Source organism: Heloderma suspectum, chromosome 7, assembly GCF_057233095.1.
Source record: "Heloderma suspectum isolate Gila_16-S chromosome 7, 16-S_ref, whole genome shotgun sequence".
Lineage (NCBI taxonomy): Eukaryota > Metazoa > Chordata > Lepidosauria > Squamata > Helodermatidae > Heloderma > Heloderma suspectum.
The window spans coordinates 112,352,409-112,375,530 of NC_139464.1; the positions used below are offsets into that span (position 1 = coordinate 112,352,409).

At 45.6% G+C, this 23,122-nt stretch overlaps 1 protein-coding gene across 5 annotated transcripts; it reads left to right on the forward strand.

The window, feature by feature from the left end:
- Nucleotides 1-429: 429 nt before the first annotated feature.
- Nucleotides 430-22,723, forward strand: SEC61A2 (SEC61 translocon subunit alpha 2). Of its 5 annotated transcripts, none has more exons than XR_014784535.1 (13): nucleotides 430-546; nucleotides 8,219-8,286; nucleotides 9,651-9,716; nucleotides 10,322-10,400; nucleotides 12,690-12,821; nucleotides 12,950-13,059; nucleotides 16,001-16,154; nucleotides 17,938-18,098; nucleotides 19,767-19,964; nucleotides 20,071-20,262; nucleotides 20,387-20,463; nucleotides 21,488-22,149; nucleotides 22,306-22,723. XR_014784535.1 is itself a non-coding variant. In XM_084811561.1 (13 exons), the coding sequence occupies exons 5-13, from the start codon at nucleotides 10,340-10,342 to the stop codon at nucleotides 21,672-21,674; spliced, it is 1,272 nt and encodes a 423-aa protein (XP_084667687.1). In that variant the 5' UTR covers nucleotides 430-546; nucleotides 5,763-5,961; nucleotides 8,219-8,286; nucleotides 9,651-9,716; nucleotides 10,322-10,339; the 3' UTR covers nucleotides 21,675-22,723. The 5 variants fall into 5 exon arrangements, 4 of the variants coding, with proteins under 4 accessions (XP_084667687.1, XP_084667686.1, XP_084667688.1 ...); XM_084811561.1 differs by adding an exon at nucleotides 5,763-5,961 and having other exon boundaries at nucleotides 21,488-22,723; XM_084811560.1 differs by having other exon boundaries at nucleotides 21,488-22,723.
- Nucleotides 22,724-23,122: the final 399 nt, after the last annotated feature.

Here is a 23,122-nt window from a genome sequence, read left to right on the forward strand (position 1 = left end):
CACGTAGGGATCCCTCTCCCAGCAGGCTCAGCTTCGGGAGGGCCCGAATTCAGAAGGCCAAGGGGTCATGGCGCCCCAGGCTTCGCTGGGGGCAAGGCCCATTCAGCCCAGGGGCATTTACTCCTGAGCAGACGCGCCTAGGGTTGCACTGGGACTCCCCATTGGCGCATCCTCGTCGCGTGCGCGGCCTGGCCGCGGCGGACATTCCTTCCCAGCCCGCCCTTCGCGGGATGGGATGGGATGGGATGGGATGGGATGGGACGGGGCGCCTCGCGGCCTGCGCGGCCCTTGGGGGCGGGGCGGCTGCCCCGTCTCCGTCCTTCCCGGCTGTGTGGCGCGACTCTACCTTTTAATCTCTAGGGCCGCCGCCGCCGCCGCCGCCGCGCCCAGAAAGACGTCACTGTCACGTGGGCAGCGGCAGAGGCCGGCAGCCTCGGAGCGGCGAGGAGGCCGGAGGCGGGGGAAGGGGCCCTCGCGCGGAGAGGGACCCGGGCGCGGAGAGCGGGCGGATCCCGCCCCCGGGCGCCGCCCCCGCCGGCATGGGAAGTGAGTCGCGGGGCGGGGCGGGGCGGGGGCCGCGGCGGGGGTGTCCCGTGGAGGGCGGGCGGGGAATTTAACTCCTCGCTGCCCGGGTCGCTTGGGGCGCGCCAGCCGCTCGGGAGCCCCCGTGCTGCGAGGGGGGCGGGAGGCGGCGGCCCCCGGGCGGGCGGGCGGGCGGGCGCGAGGCGCCTGCAGCGGCGCGCGCGGGTGGCCTTTCCGGCCCCTTCTCCCGTCGGGCGCGTTGGGGCCGCAGCGCCCAGCTGTGATCCCGCGCCGGGGGGCCCCAGGCTGGGGAGGCTGAGGCGGACCCCCGGCCTGTAGCGCGCGGTGCACGCCGCCAGCGTGGATTGCAGCGCCCAGCACGGCTGTCCCGGCGACGCTGGGAGCTGTAGTCCCAACGCCAGGCTGGGGGAGGCTGGTCTGTCTCGTGCTCAGCTTCGTCTCCAGCCTTGTGTCTCCAGGAGCGGTCAGCCTTAGACGTGCCCAAGCAGGGCGTGCAAGGCGACGGCCTTCCTCTGTTGGGCCCCGGTGTCTCTGGCGCTCAGAGGTATGCTGTGAGAAAGGAGGACGTGGAAGTTCTCTTTAGATTCATCGTAGCCGATAGCGCCATCAAAGGGTTTGTTTGTTCGTTAACCTGAGCGCTGTGAAGTGAGTTTCATAACTCGGGGGGGGGGGGGGGTTGAACTTGCCCCAACTCAGCGCTGTAGTCGCTTCATCGCTTGTGCTTTCTTGGCGAAAATGACCTGAATGCTGCGTGCATCTTTCCTGTGAAACACACCCACATGTTCGTTTTGAAGTATTCCAGCTGCGAATTTTTGTAGTGTCAGTATCAGTTCGGAATCTTACATGTATTTGGAGTCTGAGGGAATACAAAATATGGAAATAAACTAAACGATTTATTTGTTCAATTTATTTCTATACTGCCCAATAGCCGAAGAGAGAGGTTCACCTGGCACCTACATTGCATTCCTTCTAGCGCCAGATAAAGACCTTTTTATTCTTCCAGCATTTTAGCTTCCTAGTCTTTTAGCTTTGGTGTTTTAAATCTGTATTTTAAATCTCTGCATTGCTGCTAGGTTTTTTTCTGGTTGTATTGTTATATTGTGGTTTTAACACTTTCATATTTTATATTGTTTTATCCTGCGCTTTTTGGCTTTCATTTTTGTGAACTGTCCAGAGAGCTCATTCCACAGCCGAGGTGCTACACAGAAAAGGCCCTCTTCCTGGTAGCCACCCGCCTCACTTCCTTTGGCAGGGGCTCACGGAGAAGGACCGCTGAGGATGATCTTGGGGTCCAGGCAGGCAGATATGGGAGGAAGCAATCCTTCAGATAACCTGGCCCCAAGCTATTAAGGTCTTTGAATATTAATACCAGCACTTTGAATCGGGCCCGGAAATGGACTGGCAGCCAGTGCAACTGGAAAAGTACTGGTGTAATGTGATCTCGTTGGCTAGTCCCTGTTAATAATTTTGCTGCCCTATTTTGGACTAGCTGAAGTTTCCAGACCGTTTTCAAAGGCAGCTCTATATATAACGCATTGCAGTAATCCAGATGAGAGGTTACCAGAGCGTGGATAATTGTAACTAGGCTATCTCTGTCCAGATAAGAGTGCAGTAGGTATACCAGCCTAAGCTGATAAAAAGTGCTCCGTGGCACTGAGTTCACCTGTGCCTCAAGTGACAGTTCTGGGTCCAAGAGCACCCCCAAACTACGAACCTGATCCTTTAGGGGGAGTGCCCCCTCCAGAACAGGTTGAATATCTGCCCTAATCGGGCAGATGAACCACCCAGTATCAGTACCTCTGTCTTGTCTGGATTGAGTTTCAGTTTAATTGGCCCTCATCCAGTCCATTATCATGCCCAGGCACTGATTCAGAACATCCACTGCCTCACCTGGGTTTGATGAGAAGGAGAGATAGAGGTGGGTGTCATCCGCATATTGATGGCACACACCTCCAGATAACCTCCCCCAGTGGTTTTGTGCAGATGTTGAACAGCATGGGGGATAAAATAGAGCCCTGTGGAACACCATGGCATAATTGCCAAGGCACAAAGCAATAATCCCCCAGCACCACCTTCTGGAATCGGCCATCCAAGTAGGAGCGGAACCACTGTAGTGCAGTGCCTCCAACTCCCAGCCCAGACAACCTATCCAGAAGGATACTGTGGCTGATGGTATGGAAAGCTGCTGAGAGATCCAGGAAAATCAATAGGGTCGCACTCCCCCTGTCCCTCTCCCGGCAGAGGTCATCCCACAGGGCGACCAAGGCAGTTTCCGTTCCAAAACCAGGCCTGAAGCCTGATTGAAATGGATCTAGATAATCCATTTCTTCAAGAGTGCCTGGAGTTGTCCTGCAACCACCTGCTCAAGTACCTTACCCAGGAAGGGGATGTTGTCCACTGGCCTATAGTTGTTAATATCCTCCGGGTCCAGGTTAGGCTTTTTCAGGAGTGGCCTGATTACCGCCTCTTTTAAAGAGGCCGGCACCACTCTCTCTCTCAAGGAGGAATTTACAACCTCCTGGACCCAGCCAGACATCCCCTCCTTGTTTGATGTAATAAGCCATGAAGGGCAAGGGTCAAGCACACAAGTGGTCGACTGGACTTGGCCAAGCACCTGGTCTGAATCCTCGGGCCTCAATAACTGAAACTCATCCAATAAAACTGGACCAGACGGTGCTCTGGATGCCTCTACCAATGGAACTGCATTAATCGTGATGTCCAATTCATGACGAATGTGAGCGACTTCATCTTCAAAGTGCCATGCAAACTCATCACAGTGAGCTACCAAGGGTTCCACAGTCTCTCTGCCTGGCCCAAAATGTAACAGGCCGCGAACCACTTGGAAAAGCTCCACTGGACGACACTGAGAAGGTGCAATGTTGGTGGAAAAGAACTGTCTCTTTGCCATCCTCACTGCCACAGAGTAGGCTCGATAATGAGCTCTAACATATGTTTGGTCAGACTCCGCACGAGTTTTCCTCCACCTGTGTTCTAGCTGTCTCCCCTCTTGCTTCATTGCCCTCAGCTTGGGTGTATACTAAGGAGCTGGCTGGGCTCTGCTCAGATGGAGAGGGCACTTGGGTGTGATCATGTCAACCACCTGAGTCATCCCTGCATTCCACAGAGCGACCTGGGCTTCGACAGGAGCACCAGCCATACCAGCAGAAAAATCCCCCAGAGCCCTCTGGAATCCATCAGAATCCATTAGCCTCCAGAGGCGGACCATTTTAATAGGTCCCCCACCCTTGCAGAGAGATGCCAAGAGTTTAAACCTCAGCAGGAAGTGATCTAACCATGACAAGGGGACAGATGTTAATTCCCCCACTTTCAGATCACCATCCTCCTGCCCAGACAAGAAAACCAGATTAAGCATGTGTCCTTTTATATGTGTTGGGCCAATGACATGTTGGGACAGCCCCATGGTTGTCATGGCGGCCATGAAGTCCTGAGCCGCCCCGGATACAGCGGCCTCAGCATGGAAGTTGAGATTTCCCAGGACCATCATCCTAGGGGTCCTCAACACCAAGTCCGAGACCACCTCTGTCAACTCAGGCAGGAAGTCTGATGGGGGCAGCGGAGTGGGCGGTACACCAGCAGAATCCCTAATCTGTCCCGGGTACCTAACACAAGGTACAGACACTCAAGATCTGCACTCGAATTAACAGGAAGCCTAGAGAGGGAGATGGAATTCCTGTAGACCACGTCAACCCCCCTCCCCAACCCCCAAGTCAGTGTTGATGCTGCGCTGAGTACCCAGGAGGGCACAGCTGGGAGAGAGTGACCCCTCCCAGTTCCCCCACCCAGGTCTCAGTAATACATACCAAGTCAGCCCCCTCATCCACAAACAAATCATGGATGAGGGAGATTTTATTTTGGTCCGCCCTGGCATTCAGCACCAGACCCAAGGGCAAGCTGGTAAGGAACCATCTGGTTGGGGGGACAACCAGAATTGGGGATAGCCATAAGGTATCTAGCTCCTCTTCTCCTCAGCTGGCCTGTTAATCCCCCAGTGCCATACCTCCCCCTACTTGTGACCACAGTTATGGTGGCACCCCCCTGAGTTCCTCAACATACTTCCCAGGCATATATTAAAAATGTTAAAATATGAAATGCAGAACTATATAAAAGAGAGAGCAACAGCTAAGAAGGAGCAAGGGAAGATCTGCACTTGCCCCTTTCTTCTCATTCGTTGAAGCTGCTGCCCTCTGCTGCTGCTGTTCGCTGCTCTTAGCTGGTTGCAGGTCTCTGGATAGGTGGTGGGTGGGTCTTGCGTGTGTTCCTCTGTGTATCACTAAGTGCGCACTTAGCGCGACACAGAGATGCGTGCACAGGTGCTGCCTCTGGCAGCCCCCGCTCTTAACTACCTGTGGGGTAGAAGAGTGGCTGGTCAGCTGATGGCAATAGCCAGTGGGAGAGGCCTCAGCAAACAGGCTTTGATGACAGGCCCCACCCCAAGCTCACTCCAGCTCCCTGCCTCTGGCAGCCCCCCGCTCTTAAATACCTGGTCTCAAGTGGTATATTACTATTTAGGACCCAGCTGTCATGGAGATGCACCGAGTCCTGCATACTGTTGCCAGAGGTGGAGCAGCTGGGCTAGGTTGGCTGCAGGTTGTCATCGATCTTCCCTGGAAAGAATCGGCTGTGGATAGCGGCTTCCTGCTGCAGGTGCATGTGTGAGGTGGGGGCGGCAGGAGTGATCTGAAGGTAAACTGGTTGCGTGGGCTTCCTAGCATTTGCAATCCAGAGGCAGAGTTGATAAGTAGTCCAAAGATCAATAACACAGTGCATCAATCTGTGGTTCAAGGTCAAGACCAAAAATCAAGGTCCAGGAGGCAAGGTACAGAGCACGGGAGCTGGAAGAATGGTGTTCTAACCATCTGGTTGGGGGAAGAACCAGAAGAGGGGATAGCCATAAGGTATCTAGCCCCTCTTCTCAGCTGGCCTGTTAATCTCCCAGTGCCATACTTCCCCCTACCCGTGAGCACAGTGATCTTAATAGCCCTGACTCTGTTGATGTATGAGCAGGCAAGCTTTCTGATTTCACCAAACTCTTATTTTAGACGGAAGGTCTAGTGCTGTTTGTAACAAACTTGGTTTCCTTGTATACATTTCAGTACGTTTCCATTTTGTCTGATGGAGTCAAATGTTTGCACAAATCTGTGCTAACAGAAGTTATTTCAGTAAAATAGATCTCTTTTTTGATGCTTTCAAATCTGTAGATGTGGTACTGCTGGGTCTTCCCTGTGAAGATGAGATGCTTGTTGAACATGTAGCATCAGAAGTGGCAAGGACCTGAAGGCCATCTGAAGGGACTACATTTCCACAAACCAGTCAACATTTGCTACTTTTATAAACCCCTTAGCTCTTCTTGCTGAGACTGAATGCCCTGAATGAGATGGAACGCCAGCTGAAATAAGGGTTAGGAAAACTAGGTTTATTATCTGATGTCAAAACGTTCTTGCATTCTCCCCAAAATAAGTTTTCTAGGTTGGCAGTTTTTTAGTCCAGGCTCACCACTTCCAGAGGCTCCTGATTCTCCTCACCTTGTAAATATGAGACTGAATGCCTTGCAAATATCCTGTTTTCTAAGCTATCAACACAGTTGTCCACACTTATTCAGTCTAGAGTAGGTTCCTTGCACATTATAACTTGGTGTTACAGCCTCAGTCTGTAATTTGGTTGTCCTTCGCTTTTGGCCCAGTACTTTTAGAGACAGTGTTTCATTTTTCCAAGTACAGCATATCAAACTACCCAGCATTTTCTCCTTGTAATGACTTTGCAGTGATCATATTTCTACTTTAATTCAGAAGATTTCACATAGCAGTTCTAGCACTGTGCTCATTATTATAGGCTTGTGGAGGCGAGCATGTTACCTGAGACTTGTTCTGAAACATGGTACGATCTAGATCTTGTGTAAATGTCATAGTCTGTGCACAGTGGGTGCAGATTTGCTTTATAAATGTGGTATGTTCTTGAATGACCATAATCATGACAGAGATACAACCTCCAGGCAGTTTTTCTTTTTGTAGAACAGATTTGGGGAAACAATCTGATATTGATTTCATTGTTGCAGTACCAGGTCTTGAAAGACATACCATTATCTCTCAGCGTAATCTGCCTTGGAAGATGGTTGATTGGAGAAAATGGGGAAACAACCCCCTGCGTACAACTGGAGGAAGGGAGGGATCTAAATATGGTAGCATACGATTTATCTAATTCTGAACACTTGTTCAGTTGAAAGGGAGATCAATCTCATTTGTTCACATGATGAAATAACTGGTAGAAATCATCTTAGAAGAAATAACCACAAATAAATTTCATTAGGGAGTATTGAGTTTTCAGAATGAAATCGTAAGAATTAATCACAAATGTGCAAGGTGATTTAGCACGGATATCTGGCTTTCAGATGCATTCTAGGCAACTGAGAATATAGTAAAAGAGCACTTTCACTATATCGTGAATGGGAGCCCCATTGACTTTAGTCGGGGAGAACTATGCATATGCTTAACTCTTCCACTGAGATCAATACGCGTATCCTGATTTTGTGTACGTTTATTTGGAAGCAGGGCCCCATCTACTTGAGCCTTTTGCTCTGGGGCGGCTGCGAGTCGAGGTCTCGTGAGACAGATGACGTAGTTGCCACCTCTCAGCCATCCGTGGTCTACTCCTGGAAAATGCGGATTTCCAAGGAGGCATTTTGCTGCAATGTTTTTGGCTTCCTGTGGGTTCCCCATGGTTGCAAGTCATCTGTCCCTTCCCCAAACCGACTTTGTATTTTGCGGTGGGCGTGTTGTAAGTGCGCATAGTGCTTGCGTCACTCTATGATGCCCCTTTACTCCTCAGTCCCGTCGCAGCTGTGCAGTTACAGAGGCACAGAGAGGCATTTTCATTTATTTAATCACACGTATCTTTGCAACGGTTGCTTTTGGGCTCAGTGCCCAAGGGCCAGGGGGGTCTTGGGGGAGGGCCAACTTCGCTCTGGCCACCATTTCGGAGCGATGGGTAGGCACATACCGCTCCTGCGAACCATTGTGAGAGTCTGGGGCTAGGGAACTGACAAACAGATGGCATGGAAAAGAAGGGATGCAGAACACCCACTTTTTACCTAACGAGGGATGGAAAGACACAACAGAACCCATAAAATACAAAACAACCACTGCAGTGTCGCACCCCCACGCTCACGGGACTGTACAGCTGCACGTTAAAGTATAATGGCAAAAAAGGGCACGGCTGAGTCTGTTAGGGAAGTGCCCTAATCATGTGTATCGCAGCAGAAGCTAATTTGAAGCTGCGGTGCTGTGCAGTTGCGATGGGGTGGGGGGGTGAAAGTGGTGCCATGTAGATGGGGCCCAAGCCTCACTGAATTCAGTGGAACTTACAGGTGTACATAGGTATATGTGCTTAACCTTTGGCTGGATCATGGCCAAAGTTTGCATTTTACTAATACGTAAGATGACGCTGAGCAAAACTGGATTGAATAGATGTCTTGTGTAAAACTGATTAAATTCTGTTTCTTAGACATATATTTGCAGACAGTTAAGAATACACATTTTCATGAGAAATTGATCCTTTAAGCGTTCTATACTACTTACCTTGAATTGGACGGCAAGTTTTGTCATAACCTACACCTATACTATGGATTTTCCTGTTTTAATACAAATCTTTTATTTAACAGTCAAATTTCTAGAAGTTATTAAGCCCTTCTGTGCTGTTTTACCAGAAATCCAGAAGCCTGAAAGAAAAGTGAGTGCTCATCTTGGGATCTGTTTTGTTTGTGCAAGATTGATCAAATGCATTTTGGATAAGGCTGAAGTTCTGTGCACACCTATTTTGAAACCCCATTAACACAGCAGGGTATATTTATGAGTAAAAGTGTTTAGGATCATGTTGTAACTACTTTACTTTAGAATGTTCTGCTTATTTAGGAATTTTTCTCTTGGGAATATACTTTGGGGCGGGGGGGAAGCATAGCAAATTCAAATACAAGACCATTATGACAGTATGTATTTGGGGATGCAATTTGTACTTTTCAAAAAAAACCCTATACAAATGTAAAAAGAAAAAAAAGTCCTCTATGTTGTGTTCATTGTTTATTTAGTGAGTGTTGACATGTTTTGTTTGCACTTGTTATCTGTCTTTAGTCATATGGGGCACAACCTAGCAAACATTGGATACAAGTGAAGCTGCAGTCCTGTACACACCTGAGAATAAGTCCTGTTGAAATCAGTGGGACTTGCCTCTGAGTAGACATTTATAGGATTGTGCTGCATATCTTGTTGAATCCAGTCCAACAAGCATTTTAACTTTACTCATGAGTAGGAACAGGTTCAGATGTTTGTTGTTACACAGCAACAGGATGCACAAGCTCTTAGCATTTCCTGTTCTGTGCCACGTTAGAAATACAAATGTTGCCTTCCCCCAGTACAGGAGACGCATAAGCTGTGTGTCTGTGTGAAGAGCTTTTGCATCTGCTGGACTGGTGAGTCGTGAAGGCTGTGTGTTTCCGACATGACACTATTTCCCAGCAAGATAACATCCAGAGATGCTCTAAAGCCCTGTGCAGTTGTTCTCCTTGCAGGTAAGCTCTGCATGTGAGGAATGGGAATAGCGCGAGCTCCGTCTCTCTCCCCCGCCTTTCTCATCACCATATATGTAGAGGGCAACTGTCAGCAGAGAGCTGCCTCTGCCCGAGGAGAGGAGAGCCGCCTCTGCCTGTGGAGACTCTCCCTGAGATTTTAGAACCCTGGAAAGTCAGGGTGCCAACAATTCAGGGAAAGCCTCCACAGATAGAGGAGGCCCTTCTCTGCAGACATCACCCTCCACGTATAGAGGGTGACAAGAATGGCGAGGGAAGGAGCAGCTAGCACTCTGGTCCCCGATGTTCCTCCTCAAATGCAGAGCTTACACAGGAGGAGAATGCCTGCATAGCGCTTAACTTCCACTGGATTACACTCATTGCACCCATTTGTAACATACCCCTTTATAATGGCAGATAGCTGAACGATGTAGCTTTATTTTATGTTATGGTTTTCTTTCAATATCACACTATATTAAAATAATATTTAATTGCTATCAATTAACCCAGTTTTCTTCATTGTGCTTTGTAGATTCAGTTCAGAGAAAAGGTTTTATGGACAGCTATTACCCTCTTCATTTTTTTAGTATGCTGCCAGGCAAGTATCAGCTGGTATGAAATGTTGGGGACAGTAAGGGGTATTGCCATGCAAATGTCCCAGATGTTAAGCATGCTTTAACTGTGGTAGAGAGCCCTTCTATCAACACCCTACATTAAAAAAAAATCATGGGTTATTCACACAAAGGTTTAATACATATATTGGCATAAATATAATTTAGGGCTTTTAAAATATTTCCAATTTGACTCTTTCAGAATGCAACCTTATATTCAGTGGGGTTACTTCTGGGCAGATACGTATAGGATAGCACTATTAGATGCATGCCTTCAAACTTTTACCAGCAACCACCTGAACTAGAAAGGCTTGAAATAAAATACTGACATCTGTGATTTCTTGAATGGTCTCCATCCAAACTTGCTTTGCTCTTTTGTGTAAAACTGTAAAATATTGGGTTGTATCCAGTGTTAGTCCTACTTAGAACAGGTCCATTAAAATGAATGGGACTTCACTGGCGTGACATTGGATACAGCCCTTGAAATATAACCCACTGTCCGTACCAGTGTTGAACAAACAGAAGATTATTTTTCATCGTATATTTTATCTTATTGTTTTCCGTGCTCAATGTTGTTTAATGAATCTTGCAGATACCGTTGTTTGGAATAATGTCCTCAGACTCCGCAGACCCTTTCTACTGGATGAGAGTCATCCTTGCATCAAACAGAGGTCAGTGTTCCAATCATTTCGCTCGTTTCTTTTCCCTGCCATTGGTTTGCACTGCGAGGCTTACTCCTGAATGACCTGGTTGGGCTCACACTGTTAGATAAGATGGGCAGTTAATAAACTTGATCTTGAAATTACAGTCTCCAGAGATTTTAAGTACTGATACACTAAACAGTTTCTCTAGGGTTTGGAGAATGCTTCATGTATAACAGAGAGATTGTAAGTATTTTGATGTGTGAACAAGTTTTATCTGTATTTTGCAAAAGCACTCTATTTAATCATCAGGGCAGATCTCTTGAAGACCTGGCCAGCAACTAGTTTACTTAGAAGTTCAGTTTTGAGGAGTGAATGGTGGGCAATGCCCTCTTCACGGGTTCCCCAAAGCGGGCTGTTGGGAAGTCCCATGATCAAAGCTACCACCTCCTTGGACTGCAGCTGGAGGTGGGGTATCGGTTATATTTTTGAAAGAGAGATTTGGCCCTGGGGCCTCCAGTTATTGATACCTACCCTAGAGTTTAAGATACCTCTTGAATCCTATTTCTTATGTCAGGTTCCTGAGAAACCTTATTGACGTGGTCCACATGACACACTGGGGCTCACCATGAGTTATTTAAGCCACGGCGAGCTGCTGTGCATGTCAGGCATGATTTGAATATGCACCCCTCAATTGGAGGTTGCCATCTTGTCCAAACCTAGCTATCAGGGGTATATGAAGGTTAAACAACTCTCACATAACCCCACAACAACCCTCGATGGCCAGGTTCGGATGACACAGCAACCAATTTTAGGTCAGACATATGCTGTCATAACAAACCATGCTATATATCGATATGGGATGTTTCCCCATATGTATATTTTGTACACTTGACAATCAATTTTTAGAAGGCATTTAATTTTGATATGGTCTGGGAGATTTGGAGGGAAGGTAATTTATTTATTATTGCACTTCCATCCCAGCTTTCCTCCACGGAGCTCAAGGAGCTACATTTTATCCTTACAACGACCCTGTGAAGTAGGTTAGGCTTAGTGATAGTGACTAGCCCAGCGAGCTTCAGGGCTGAGCGGGTGGGGATGAACCTGGGTCTCCGCAGCCCTAGTTCAACACACAACAGTACACCACACTGACTCTCACTACACCATGCTGGCTCTATTATTTCAAGAAATACATACAGCACACAGTTTGATGTGCTCACTCTAGTAATACTTGGGCCTGGTTCAGGCATCATGCTGCCTGACCCTACAACAATGGGAGTGCTGTGTGTGAAATAGCTGTGGTTTGCCATGACACCTCTAGTTGCTATTAATAATTGTTTGTTCTCAAACCAGGGATTAAAATAACCTTGGTTTCAGTCACTTATTTGAGAGCAAAAATGGTTAGTGGTAACTATTTTTACATTGGTTCAGACATCACAATAAGCCCTAGTTATTGCCAACCAAGAAAAGGAGGGGCGGAGTTGCATAGGTTGGGTGGGCGGAGCGTGCAAAACTGCAGAGCCGCTTCTCATCACCAGATCAGGTTTTGGCAATTGGGTGGTGTGTCAGCTGAACTGGGCCTTAGTGTGCGTGTAATGCTTTCTCCTGAGAAGTTTTATTTCTTTGTAACATTTGTATCCCGCCTTTTTTTCCTCTTGCAAGGAACCCAAGGTGGCTTACATGATCCTCCTTTCCGTTTTATCCTCACAACAACCCTGTGAGGTAGGTTAGGCTGCGAGTCAGTGACTCGCCCAAAGTCACCCAGTAAGCTTCATGGCCAAGTGGGGACTAGAACCCGGATCTCCAGAGTCCCAATCCAGCACTCTAACCACTGCACTACATTGGCTCTCGTTAAAGTGCTTCACACCTTTATAAGAACTGTAAAGCCAGCTGGAATTTTTATACCCATATTGCAGATAAGGAGCTGAGACTGAGAGAGGGATGCTTGCTGCTGAACTGAAACTTGAATTTCTGATCTTTTTTTCCTGCTTCCCTCACTTCTAACCACTGTAGCACATGGTTGTATACTCAAGTGCATACAAGAACAATTAAACGCTGGTATTAATATTATTGGTGGAAGTACCTTTCAGCCTTGATTGTTATACTGTTGTAATTACTTTGGAGACAAACTTTAAAGCCCAGTACTGTGATTAAGTACGTGAACAAGTATATCCGAACACTGTGGAGTATCCCAGTGGGAAAAATATTTGATGAATTGACACTTTGGATTTTTAAAGGAATTCTGGGTAAGGACCTTTTGTAGAACGTAATACCTCTATTAAAGGATTGTGTTTTTTCCTCCTTGTCCCTCTTTTGCAGGCACTTTAATGGAGTTGGGTATTTCTCCCATTGTGACATCTGGCTTAATTATGCAGCTGCTGGCTGGAGCCAAGATCATTGACGTTGGTGACACGCCAAAAGACAGAGCCCTGTTCAATGGCGCTCAGAAGTGTGAGCATAATTACTCTGTCGTAATGGAAGCCTCCTTTCTTCTTAACTAATGTGGCATCTAATTCTACTTCTGCCCACTTGGTTACATATGCAGGGAATATTGGTTTCTCTTTGTTTTGTTTTTTCAGTGTTTGGAATGATTATTACTATTGGGCAAGCAATTGTGTACGTCATGACTGGGATGTATGGCGATCCTGCAGAAATGGGAGCTGGAATCTGCCTCCTGATCATAATCCAGGTTTGCCTTTTTAAGTACTCCTACAACTTTTACAAAGTACAGAAGGATGTGTTTGCATAGCTTTCTACATTTCCTGGATTTTGCCTTTAATGCTAGATTTGAGTGCCAAGAAGTGACAATATAAGATCTACTCTGCTATGACACCTAGGAGATTTAACTAATTTTCGATGGCTTGAAGGTTTTTTTGTAGACAGTTCTCCTTCATAAAAATATTCATATCAATCCACCCAGGTGTTCTTGGTTCCTCTGTGCTTTGTGAGGAATCTAATTCTGTCCGCTGATGGGGGGCTTCTGTCAACAGGACACGGAGGGGCATGATTTCCAGCAGTTGCCCCTACCCCCTGTAGACCTCTGGACTCTCTCAAACCCTGTTCCAGAGGGGCTCCCAATCTTCTAGACCAGATGGGCGGAACAAATGCGGGGCGGGAATAGCTGAAAATTACACCCCTCCTTGTTCCACTGACAGAAGCCTTCAGTCACTGGGTGAAGTTAGTTGGATTCCACCGTTTATCTTTTTTGCTACAGTCTTGGGCAAGACCAGATGTTAGGCTACAGGCATAGCTGCATTGAAAACAACAGCCTTGGGTTGTCTCCTCCTCCTCTGCCTGGTAATGTTGAGCAATATAAAGTCTGTGATGTCATGTCACTCTCCAATGGGTTCCCCTGCCCAGCAAGCAGTAGCCAGTGGAGGGGGCAGGGGCGGGGGGCTCAGAACATAAGGACGTTGCATGTTTGGTACTACTAATCAGACATTACAGGAGGAGGAAACACAGAGCTGCAGCTTTTGAGAGCACCCGTGTATGTACCATAACATTAGTTCTGGCCTAATATGGCTTCCTCTTCTAGAATTTATTTTTGATAAAAGAAGAAAAGTAGTTGATAGTCATAGCATTTAACGTGCTTCACATTCATCCTCTTGTAGTCCTTAAAACAAACATTTGGGCATTATTACTATCCCAACAGTACAGATGGGGGCTGAGGCTGAGAGATTATGTTTTGTCTAAGTAAACTTGGTAAACTCATGCCAGATGTGAAGTTTGAACTGGAGGCTTCCTTACTCACAAATCAGTCTCTTATAGCACAATCCTATACATGTTTACTCACTAAACTCAGTCCCGTTGACTTCAGTGAAACTTATTCCCAGGTAATTTGGACTGGGATCACAGCCTTAGTAATTATTCTACACTAGCTAGCTGCAATTGATCCCATGAGTAGGAGCTCTTAATTATTAAATGAGCAGGAAGCTTTGAGAGCGTGTATGCACTATGCTTAAATTCACATTAAAGGATGCAGAAGCTATATAACAAAATCTCTAGGTTCTGGATTGAAGGCTGCATGTTTTCTTCAACATCACCAGAAATGATCTGAAGAATCTGAAATGTAATGCACAAAGATTTGTACACCATATTTACTCGGAAAGCCTATTGATTTCAGAGGGATTTACTTCGTTTCTTCTGCTTTTCTTTGTTTAATACATGTATTTCAATTTCAATCAAATGCAATAGAGCACAATACTAAACAAACAGGAAATCGTAAGTGAGGTAAATCTGACCTTAGATTAAAGTAAGTGACCTACATATAGTCACATCGCTCAACTTTATATATTTCGTTTCCATGACGTTAATACAGTTTCCTGACAAGGTTCACTTTGCTTATTGCCTTCTCTCAACTGGATGTGTTTAGTCAGCTTTGCTATTGATGCAGGTCTCCATATTTTGGCCAACCAGTGTTTTAAAGCAGGGAGATTAGTGCTCTGCCAATTGGTAGCTCTTTTTGCTGCAGTCCAAAGACTCCCAGAGCCTCCCACAGACTGGGTTCGCATGGTTGCGGGGCTAAAAGAAGCCATCATGGCTTCTCCCCGCATGTGCAGCCATTGTTTACATAATTATCTGTGCTGCAGCGTGGGTTGCTGTATCATCTGAACCTGGTGCGTGGGGTGGTGGGGATGGCTTTGTTCCCACTCTACAACCCCACTGCACGTTGTGGGCTGTAGGGTGAGTACGAAGGCACCCCCGCCGTGCCGTGCACTGGGCGTGGAGGACACATCAACCCACCCTGCAGCACAGGTAATTATGTAAACAATGGCCATGCGTGTGGCGGGGGGAGAAGCCACAATGGCTTCTTTTACCCCCGCGATCATGTGAGCCCAGCCACCATGTTCCTTAAGGTGGCAATCCTATGTGTGTTTAGACACAAAGATTATTGTTTTCTGTCTAAACATGTATAGGACTGCGTCCTAAGGACAAATCTATTCAGGTTGAGACATAACAAATCAAACAGAGGATTCAAAGGCATTGTATATCTAGGTAATTGACCAATGACGTGTACAGCTGTGTTCCAAAGTAATGTAATTGTTGGGCACATCCACTGAATCTGGAAAAGTCAGCGTTTGGTGGTTGATAATGTCCAGCAGCAATATTCACTAGAGTTGTTATTTAAAAACAAATGAAACAGCCATACCGGAGTCATACCAACTGTATAATATTTTATAATTTCCTTTGTGCTCATAAGGGGATTTTTGTTTTGTAAAAAAAAAAAAAAAACTAAATATTTTCAGAGATGGAGATCTTTAATATTTCCCCATCTACTAACACATATGTATTTGTTTATGGTTACTTTTTATTTATTACATTTGTGCCGCAAAGAAGCATCTATAGTCAACAAAATAGCTTATTTTTATGATAAACTTTCCCCTATTGACAAGTGCTTACTAACTCACATTTTGATGACATTCTTATCAGTGGGATTTACTTTCAAGTATTGTATGCTATGGATTGCAGCATAGCAAGAACTGATGGCTTCAAGGGCTGTTGAGAGTAGTTATTAAGGGAGGTGATTACATTGTGGATTTAATAGTAAAATGTGCCCCATTTTGAGCATAATTATCGGGGGGGGGGGGTTAATGCAAAATTATGGACCTTTTGGATTTTTCCTCCCACAGTTATTTGTTGCTGGCTTGATAGTGTTGCTGCTAGATGAGCTGCTGCAGAAAGGTTATGGCTTGGGTTCCGGGATTTCTCTCTTTATTGCTACCAACATCTGTGAAACCATTGTCTGGAAGGCCTTTAGTCCTACTACTATTAATACGGGCAGAGGTATAGTACATTTTAACAGCTGGTGTTTTGACCAGGTGCATGCTTGTGAGTCATTTTGCATTAGATTAGCATAGTGAGTGACCACGGGTTGAGGAGCTGACACATGTTAAAGGTTCTCCGTCTGCTCCTAAATGAAGAGTTGACACAGCGTCGGGTTCTGAGACCCACCTTTCAAAAATGTGACGACAGTAAAATAGACCCTTTGTAATCAGAGACAGTAAAAATGCCCTAGATTACTTTGCATGCTTTATTTTTAGCTGCATAAGGGTGAGGAGGCAATGGAATTTGTTGTCCGCAAAATTTACCTGGGGAACTTGGCAGAACCTGGCAGGTGATGTCACACTGTTCAGGAGGCTTTCCTATTATGGTAAGATGCGGATGCATAAGAACCTTCTGCAGCCACATCACATGGTCACGCCATCACACCATGTCAGTGCAGAAGGCTTCTGTGCATGTATGGTGAGGCCCACTGTACCAATGGAGCTTCTGGATCTCAGCAGACATTCCGGACGTCTGGGGGGATCTGGGTAGGAAATCTGGGGCAGTACCTGGAATTGCTGACTGTATATTTACTGATTTGATTATGCATTATTATGTCAAATGGAAATACTGTGGCACAGTTACTGTTCGCTGCTATGATAGAATAACCCTATAGTTGAGATATCTCCGTTGTGGTGTTAAAAGCATGCCTGAAAACTTGCAGTACAGAAATGTTCACTTTATTTACTTTAGCCTCTTCAGCTTCAGCTGCAGAGCCAGGCCTACCTGTAGAGAAGCAGTGCCCTTTTTATGCTGAGTGGTTAGCTTCTAGCATAGTTAGCATAGTTTTTAAGTTAGCATAGTTTTTAAGTTAGCATAGTTTTTAACTTCTAGAATAGTTGTTAACATCCAAAGGTGCAATCCTACCATCAGTTGTGGATAGGTGCATCCCATTGACCTTTCTAATCTCTCAATTAATTTTATTTCCTTGGATTTGCTTCTGCTGCTGTGCCACACTATTTTCTCGTCTCCTCCTCTGTTTTTCTCCTCTATATACTTGTGTTTCCCAAACTTCTTATACCTTAAGCACACTCTTTTTGTTAATTGGAGGCACATTTCACTCTTGCACCCCAAAAGGTATGTAAGAGTAACAATTACCTGTGCTTGGAGGAGTCCCCCCCCCCATGAGTGACTATGTGGAAGAGCCCACCCCCCAGTGGGGAGAAGGTCAACACAGAGTAGGGACTTTGCAAAGACACCTGTGAGTGCAGGTAATTCTCCTGTGTGTCTGCATCCAGAACAAGTGAATGATCCAGTAGCACCCCGCGCCGAGATGCAGCAGAATTACCTGCCCTTGGAAGAAGGCAAGACCAGAACAGCGAATCATACAGGGATTAGTTAATTAAGATGCATCACACTTGCATTTCTCTTGGGGCACACACTTTGTAAATGACTACTTTGCATTGGGGGAGTTTGGATGATCACATCTCAGCTTATTAAGCCAAGCTATGAATGAGCCTTGTAAAACAAAGCATGAAGTCTTGCATTATAAGGCTGGAATGTGACTTCATATTTGAAGTGTTCTCATCCCCGTAGAGATTCAGCATAATTTACTTTGTTTACCTGCAGCACTTTTCATCTTATCCATTAGAACATTCCGTGCATTACCTCATTTCCCGTGTTTAAATTCCATTTCCTTCTCATATTCAGCTTGAGCTCCTTAATAGTGAAGTTACCACTAAGCTGGTACACTGTGCACTTCAAAGTGACAGGAGTTACTTTTTGCTGTTTTTGGTACCTACAGGAACTGAGTTCGAGGGTGCTGTCATTGCATTGTTTCACCTTTTGGCAACACGAACCGACAAAGTCCGTGCTTTGCGGGAGGCTTTCTACCGCCAGAACTTGCCTAATCTTATGAATCTGATTGCTACCGTAGTTGTGTTTGCAGTAGTCATATACTTTCAGGTAAGTGAAGTCTGCAGTGTACATTTTACGATAGAACTTTACTTTAATTACAGAAGGAACTGCAGTGTAAACCTTTTAAACTGCCTGAAGGATCAGTAAATCCCTCCTCTGAGTCTACCCAAATTTTAACTACAGCCTTGTCAGTGGCACTACACCAGTGCAAGTAGTTTAACTGAGTTTTCCTTTAGCAGTTAAACTTGTACCAGGAATGAGGCTCACAACTTGAGGCGGCATCACAGTTAATAACGTTCATGGCTAGGGCTATTTTCTTTCTAATATTGCAGCTTTCCTTCATGAATGTCTCTAAAATAGCGTGCGGCTGCTTGACTTGGCCCAGATAATGGCTTGAAGGCACATGGCCCAGTTCTGTTGCTGAAGCTGAATGCGTCCTCCTGCCCTGTAAGCTGCCAGATGGGAGACTACCTGGGAACCATATGTGAGCTGCTCTGAGCTCCTTGCAGGAAGAGCAGGGCATAAGTAACAAATACCATCTGTTGCAGTTGGGAAGAACAGAATGGTGGGATGTTTAGCATTGTCATCAAATCCTAAACGCCTAAGAGCGGTCCTGCTGGAGTGGACCAGGGGTCCTTCCAGGCCAGCATTCTGTTTCTAACTGTGCTTTCATGCCTCCCAGGAATAGATGGCTGGACAGAGTGTTCAGGCAACCATCCTCCCCTGTTGTTTGTTTGTTTTCTGGCATCTAGAATTTAGATAGGAAAGCCTCTCTACGTGGAGGGTCCATTTAGCTATCATGGCTGCCTGTTAGTCATTCTTAGGTCTGTTCCCATGAATTTTTGAAGCCCCTTTTGAAACCATCTAAACTCGCAGACTTTCTGTGAAAGTGAATTCCATCGGTAAATTATGTGCTGTGTGATATAGTCCTTCCTTCTGTGTGCTCTGATCTTCTGCTCCTCAACTTCATTAGACGTTCCCAGGTTTACCAGGAGAGTGGGGAGGACATCTGAAGAGCTATTGTAGGTGTATTTAAGAGCTTGGGCATACCGAATGTGATTTTTGTGGTGGTGGTGGTGATGAAGCAGGCTTGTGGCAGTGATTGAGTAAGCTGCTCTGATATCAGAGAGGTGTGTGGCAGGCAGAAAAGTCTTTGTCTGACATTGGGTGAGTTGGTTGGATCCTAGATTGTGGCAGTGCGGAATGGTGGGGGGAAAGGAGGAGAATCATGCATCTAGAAAAGCAGGGGCCACGAGGCAGGCCAAGAGAAGAGGGATTGCTTAAGGAAAGGGTTGGGGTTTGGGAAGTGGGTTGGGATTTGGGTTGGGATGGGAAGTGGTGCAGACAATCGTGGGGAGGGGTAAGAGGCCAGGGAAGGAGCCTGAGATGAGGAATATGGAGTGGGTGGGAAGAGAGTGTAGCCAAAGATTTGCTCATGATAAGGAATTGCATATTGATCTGAAATAAGTAGCCAAATCTTTGGCTGTTGGCTTCTTCTAGTTCTTATAGCCACATGGCTTTGATGTGCAAGTGTGACATGAAAAAATACTTGGCTTGGTCTCAGGATCATAGGCTGCCAATTCTGTTTAATTGTAACAAGAAAACAAACTGTCTGGTCCAAAGTTCTAAGCCACTTAACCGATCTGTGTGGTTTTTAAATGAACGCATTTCTGGTTTCCTTAAAGTTTCTTGATACCATTTTCCCCCCTCCCCCAGGGATTTCGTGTTGATCTCCCAATCAAGTCTGCTCGATATCGAGGACAATACAGTAGCTATCCTATCAAACTCTTCTATACCTCCAACATTCCCATCATTCTTCAGTCTGCCTTAGTTTCCAACCTTTATGTCATTTCCCAGATGTTGTCTGTGCGGTTTAGTGGCAACTTCTTGGTAAACTTACTTGGGCAGTGGGCGGTAAGTATTCAACCATTCCTAAAACACTGCCTTTACAAATAGCAATATTTTCACTTTCAGTCTGTATAAGGCACAAATGCTAGTGTGTTGACTGTCTCCTCTCTAGGACGTGAGTGGTGGAGGTCCAGCACGTTCCTACCCTGTTGGAGGCCTCTGTTATTATCTCTCCCCACCAGAATCCATGGGTGCTATCTTTGAGGATCCTGTCCATGTGATCGTTTACATTATATTTATGTTGGGATCCTGTGCGTTTTTCTCCAAGACATGGATTGAAGTGTCTGGATCATCTGCAAAAGATGTAGGTGTTTTCTGTGACTGTTCTGTACACTTCTGCTGCTTTGCTTTCACACAAGGCTACTTTTCTAATTATCTGGTGGTTATGAACAATGCTGCAGCCATCTGATACACATGTTTTCCTGCAGGTTGCCAAGCAACTGAAAGAACAGCAAATGGTGATGAGAGGCCACAGAGATACATCCATGGTTCATGAGTTAAACAGGTAAGAGAAGTGCAGGCTTCTTTGCAAGTGCTGTGTTCACATCTTTGCATGAAGGACTTGGTGCTCTAATTTGGACTGTTCCCTACTACAAGGGACAAAAATCTGCTCTCATGCTTCTTGCTCATTCTTTATCATGTTGTCATCAGTGATATGCTTGATCACAAGAGAACACAAACAAATATGCTTATGGGAGGTATTAAGAGCCAATTCTAATGTAATTATCTCCCCCACCCCCCAAAACCTGGTTTGGATTGCAGAAGCCATGTAGATCTGGCAAGTACACACCAGGAACAGCCTATTACGTTCCTGCTGGCTAATATTCACAGATCTTTCCTAAAAAAATCAGTATCGGAACCCATCAAAGACAGCCTCAGAAGTATCTGTTGACTTATTTCCTGGTTTAAAATGGGGTAAAGAACATAGGATATTTTTACACCTGTTGATGCAAAGGAAGTAACAATCCTGCCATCTTGACCTTACAGTGATAAGAACACAAGAAGAACCCTGCTGGATCACGCCAAGGGTCCAGCATCCTGTTTCTAGCAATGCCCAGTGCAGGGCCCTCTTTAGTTTCTAAATGTTACCTGATCCTCAGAGTTCCCCCTCCATTGATAATTAGTGAAGCAGGTACAAGTTGCCATCTAAGGCTGTAATTTTAAACATATTTACTACAGTAGGATCATGGGACTCAGTAGACCTTACTTCTGAGTAAACGTTTTAACGGTTTTGACTGTTCATTGGAGGCAGAGCATGGGAGCATCCCAGTTCTTAGCCTGTTGCCTCTACAGCTGGTCCTTGCTGCTATGCAGATAGCATTAAGAAATGTTTGGCTTTGAGATGGAAGTGATTAAAAACAGCTTTAAAAGAGGTTTCTTGTCTAGAACGTTTGGTGCTTGTCAAACCTCACTGGTAAATCGAGAAGCAAACTTCCATCTGCACATAAATGTTTGATCCATCGCATTCAAAGATGAATCGGTTGAAGTAGGCAGGCTTAGATTAACAGTGTTTTTCCCCCACCACTTAGGTACATCCCTACAGCGGCTGCCTTTGGAGGCTTGTGCATTGGGGCGCTCTCCGTCTTGGCTGACTTCCTCGGAGCCATTGGTTCAGGCACTGGCATTCTGCTTGCAGTCACCATTATTTATCAATATTTTGAGATCTTTGTTAAAGAACAGGCAGAGGTTGGAGGAGTGGGTGCTTTATTTTTCTAAATGTTCAAATATTATTTGGCTTGTGAGAAAGAACTTTATTTTGATGACATGCAACCTTTTAGTCTGATAATGCCATTTCTTTTTCTTTTTAGAAGTGGTCTCTGCCCCATTTTTTCATAATGGGCATTGCACAATGCCTGTATGCAGCTTCAATACCAGCTGCCTTAAGAATCAAAGTTTACATTGTCTTCGTTTAAAAATATAAAAATGTATCTAGTCTTGCCTGTAATGCTGGAAATCAATGCATCTATCTTCCTCTTCAAACACTACAGTGGAGACAGTCAAATGGTGCCCATTTTGCTACTAGTGAACACTTTTGCACACTATAATATGGGAGTTAAATATACTCGCACACAGTGGCAAAAGAAAACCACTGCAAAGAGTTCTACATTTCCCACCCCCTGAAATCTATATTTTACATGAATTACTTTTATATGCTTTAAAAAGGAAAAAAAGAATAATTGTGGTATCTCCTGCACCCTAACCCCTTGGTATGTGCTCAGCATCCTATGTCTTTATGGCAGTTTTCCCCAACCTGGTGCCCTGCAGATGTATTGGACTACAGCCTGCATTATCCCCAGCTGCCATGCTGGTTGGGAACGATGGAAGTTGTAGTCTAACACATCTGCAGGGCACCAAGTTGGGGAAGTCTGCTCTATGTTGTTACCCTGTTTGAAGCCAGGAGGGTGGATGAGCATTTGAATCATCTCGCTTGTGAAATTGGGTCTACAGGGACATGTGGGTGAGGTAGGGCTTGGATGTCCCTGTTCAAGATTTCTGCCACTCTGTGGCAGCTTGCGAAGTACTGACTTGCCTCCATTGTAGACCCATTGTTTCTTTTGACCCACCTGTCCTTTTGAGGGTGGGTGGAAACAATTGTGCTGCTGAAACTTCACCCCCCACTTCCTTCCTCTGAATTAGAAAAAGCAAAGGCATAGGTCTTAAAGTAGCATTGTTTGTGAAATGGGGTGGGGGGCAAACCCTATCTTGTCGTGCTTCTTGGCGGCAATGTAACCAGTGTAAACATTAGACAATAAACTTATTTAATTAAAATGTTGCCCTTGCTTGCGTTTGTAAATTAGTGTACTTGTGATACTCTGATTTCTCTCTCCCATTGAACTAAAAAGTGCTCAGCTTTGGCAGGATCATGTTCTGTATAAATATTTCCTCAGTAATTTTTACATGCACATGTAAAGTAGGCCAGTGTTTCCTCTATTATATTTGGGATTAATAATACACTGTTAAAAGAGCTATTTCCCCATCCTCTGTAGGGGTTTATGGGCTTCAGTACTCAAGACTTCTGTTCTTTCTTTGTATAAACTGCGTTCACATTCTCTTACATCTCCCAGCCTGAGGATGTCGCTTGCGCCTGTCAGTATGGGAAGAATCACACTCAGGGCACTATCCTATGCGTGTTTAGACAGAAAAGAGTCCTACAACTCCTAGTG